The 4,076-nt window shown below is 33.6% G+C and overlaps 1 protein-coding gene across 1 annotated transcript in view; it reads right to left on the reverse strand.

Moving 5' to 3' along the window:
* Positions 1-2,520, reverse strand: part of LOC106687290 (uncharacterized) — a 7,222-nt gene extending 4,702 nt beyond the window's left edge. The window contains exon 1 of the mRNA XM_024361762.2: positions 1,148-2,520. Within this exon, the coding sequence (XP_024217530.2) occupies positions 1,148-2,360 (1,213 nt within the window). The 5' untranslated portion in view covers positions 2,361-2,520. The remainder of the gene's footprint in view (positions 1-1,147) is intronic.
* Between the last annotated feature and the right edge of the window lie 1,556 nt (positions 2,521-4,076).

Here is a 4,076-nt window from a genome sequence, read left to right on the forward strand (position 1 = left end):
GAATAAAAAAAAAATTTTGATTACAATTTAATTTTTTGTGTTATTTTTTACAATTTCAAGTTCTATCGGGCTTAAAAAAACACCCTATACATCTTGGGCAGTTATTTCCAAAATTCTTAAAATACATTTTGGGCAGTTGTTTTCAAATTTCTTAAAATTATTTGATTTTTAAATAAAAATAACTGAAAACCTATGTAGTTCTTATAAAGAAATAAGCTTCGTTTCATATAAGAAAGAAAATCATTAAAATAAAGAGGAAAATACTTTAAGTATTTAAGTATAAACAATTTAATAAGTAATAAAAAACACAATAAAATTAATTGTTATTGTTCGATGAACTCGTTGAGCTCAAGGTGAAATATTTGGCTGCGATCTCGAGAGGTTTGAGAAAATAGATACATACCTTTCGAACGGGAAGAGTCGAAACCTAACGATCTTCCCGACTGCATGATGACTTCGTTATCTATTGTTTAACCGTGGTATTCTTTGCAAGGGCAAAAAACCTAAAAGACCAATTCCTATTTCACAAAGAATTTATATGAAATTTGGGAGTGTAAGTTAGTAAGCAAGAGTTGATGCACTCATCGCATCAACATTTTAAAAACAAACCATTTTTTTTTCTTTAGTATTATTTTAGTTAGTATTTTTTTTCTATTCTTTTGGAAGCTAAAATTTTTATATTTTTTCATTACTTTTTTGTTTATTTGTTTTTTTAATTTTTTTTACTTACATTTAGTTTTATTACTTATTAGTCCATAGGTTAAACCCCTATGACTAGTATAGAGGTTAATAAATTTTAAAAAAATTAATATTCATTACGTTATTATTAAATAATAATTTCTAACAAAATACTTATTTTAATAAATTATGACATTTAGTTCTAAATTTAAATAATAAAAATATCAGTATATCATTTCTTTTCTTCTTACAATTCTGTAAATAAGTATATTTGTATTTTATAGTCCTTTTTAATTAATAAATACCTACAATATTGATAATACTAACAGCTAGCCCTAGAGAAATACAGATTTTATTATGTACATATGCACATATACAGATTATTATCACCGTTTGCATATTATGTATATTCGCTTCCACATTTGCATTCTATTATGTTAGAAATAACAAGAACATGAAACAGTCTTTCACTTCCGAGTTTCGAAATACTTAGTAAAACTAGTCAGACATTCCATGAGTCTTTTATTGTAATCTTTGTCGTTAGTCATCGCATCCAGGACGAAGGCTGTCCTGTCCACTTCGTAGTACTCCTTGAACTTCTTGTCGCACGTCATCACCTCCTTTAATATCCTGTCAGGAACCAGGACATATACCAAACACATGCAAACCTGACCCAGCGCTGTGGGTAGAGTTTCTTCCAACATCTTCTGGAAATCCTGCCAGTTCATGATGTCTTCAACGTCGATCCCGGCAGATTGTAACGTTCTTGTCAGGACACTGTAGTAGAATCTCATAAAGTGGTCCCAGTTCCGGTCTCTCATCCCAGCTTCCGCACAGGCGTAAAGGAAGAATTGTATGTCGTAGCTTGGAGGTTTGTAAGTTGGCAATTGGAAATCGATTAAGCAAGCATCAACAACATCCCCTTGTTCATCGTACCTGAACATTATATTGTTAATCCAGAGATCATAATGAACCATCACGTTGGGGTACAGCTTGGAACCCTCTATGTTAAAAAGATTGTCCATAAAGAGACAAGCGTTCTTCTTAACATCTGATGGTAAATCTGCAAAATAGGTTTCTATCAGCCTCTGCACACTCCTTATTGAACCTAGACAGGCTTTTCTGCCAACGTTGTCTTTTTCCTTCGACAGAAACACTTCAGTCTTTATTGTAGGAACTATTTCTGGCATTTTGAGCCCTTCTCTCTTCTCCGTGATAAAAGATAGCGCATGGTACTTTGCGATGGCTTCCAATATCTTTTCACAGTGTTTCACATCTAAAGTCTCATAAATTTGTTTGTTCTTGAATCCTTTCTTGGACACATCTTCCATGACTATTAATCCTGATCTGGCCAAGTAGCATGCCGGGATAGTATTGTCTTTCAGAAAGTCGTGGTACTTGTTGAGCACCTTGTTGAAGAGGATTACTTCGCGTTCAAAGCCGCCTAGTGTCAGTACGTTCTGTCTGTGGTAGGCAGAGGCCGGAAGAATTTTCATGAAGACGTGGAGTTCCTCTTCGCCTCGACTTGTCTTGAACCTGATTCTGGCCTTGTTCTGTTCACTCAAGAACCCAGTAGAGACGCCATCCATTACTGACCCCTCGCAGGAGATGACTTCGAAATCGTCTGATTTGAGGTAGTTCCTGACTGCCTCTTGTACGTCAGCACTCTGAAGCACCATCATGTAGTGAATCCTGTAGCAATACTGGCACTGCTCCCACCCTAGAGTTCGATAAAAAAAGAAAGAAAAAGAAACGGCAGCACAACTTAGACTTCAATTACACCCATCACATTTCAAGGGCAGTTATATAATGGATCCTAACCAACTGTCGTCTCGCCTGAATCATTCCCGATACTGTCCCATCTGGCACTTAAAGCCTTTTTATAGTCGCGTTATCGAACAAGGGACTGATAAAAATACATTCACAGTGACAGAATTTACATTACACACTAAATAATCATATCACGTTTCAGATTATATAATATTTGAAGTCTGAAAATGATCTTTATTTCGATTATAGAGTAACGTAATTTACGGTTATTTGGTTTTCAATTTCAATAAACGCCACCTACTTATATCTTTAAAGTTGACGGTGAATTCTAATATCAGCCAAGTCGATTTTAATTTATTTTTAGACTATATTACCATTAAGCTTATAATAAATTTATCTCATTTCAGCTTGTGTAATATTTGAAGATATATTTGTGTTATAGACTGAAAATGATCTTCATTTTGGTTATAGTGTTGATTATATTTTATTTAATTTATGGTCAAGGGGGGCAAACAAAAATTTTAAGGAAATTATATATAATTGTCCCAGTGCTTTACTAGTTATTAAAATTACCAATTTCGTTGAAAACAATTTTAAGGAAGAAAATTTTATGGCTATAGATTTAATATCAATAAACGCTCACATACTCCGTCTAATATCTTTAACTTTTTTTACGTAGAATACTATTACCAGCCAAGTAGATTTTAATTTTTTTTTTTTTCATTTTTATAGACTATATTACCACTGATCCTATAATAAAGTTGAACAATATACATTCAAAATATATTTATTCAAAGAAAACTTTATTTAAAATGCATGGTTATATATAACTCGATTTGGGACTGGAAGAAGTTCGCCTCACATCTACCAGATCGCGCCTCTAAAATCAAATCAAATTGTTTTTATACTAAAAATGTTTAGCTTTAAATGTCAAAAGCTGCTGTGCTTAGAAAAAAGTTCTACATCCACTCTATTTGGAAATTTCATTTACTTAAAAAAAAAAGAAGCAAATAACTAATAATGTGGATGTGTGCAAACAAATGTTACCACATCCACATCTCCGTCTATCCTAAGCTCTATAAGTGGGATTTTTTCTTCTATATAAACAGGTCATTTACTTTTGGAATTAGAGTTAGGTATCTAATGTGACTGGAATTATATTTGCCCCCTCAATTTCTCAAAAACCGTATGATATAGAAAAACGTTTGGCTATTATTTTGGCAGCATATTTAATATAATGGGGTCAATAATGTTATAATAATGTTATCTACCGTCATTAGCCATCTGCTAGCCTATTGCTTGATCACACGCTGATACCATTCTTTGTGATGGCTGTTGAAGAACTATTGGACCGCAATATCAAATTCCGCAATATTATCATTTTTTCCCTTGAAGGAAATGGTCCATGGATCGAAACAAGTAATAATCTGATGGTTTGAGGTTTGGACTATATGGTGGATGAGGCAGCAGTTTGAACCCATGAAGTTCTTAAAAATTTTCTTTGGTTCACCGGGATGTGATCGCTGATTGCTGAGGAGTAATTTCGTGAGGGACCAGTCTACTGCATAGAGAGTAAGATGGCGACTAACAGTATCTTTCGACACACCACACTCTCTGACAAGTTCGCG

Source organism: Halyomorpha halys, unplaced genomic scaffold, assembly GCF_000696795.3.
Source record: "Halyomorpha halys isolate HHAL.00 unplaced genomic scaffold, Hhal_1.1 Scaffold944.1, whole genome shotgun sequence".
NCBI classification, from domain to species: Eukaryota; Metazoa; Arthropoda; class Insecta; order Hemiptera; family Pentatomidae; genus Halyomorpha; species Halyomorpha halys.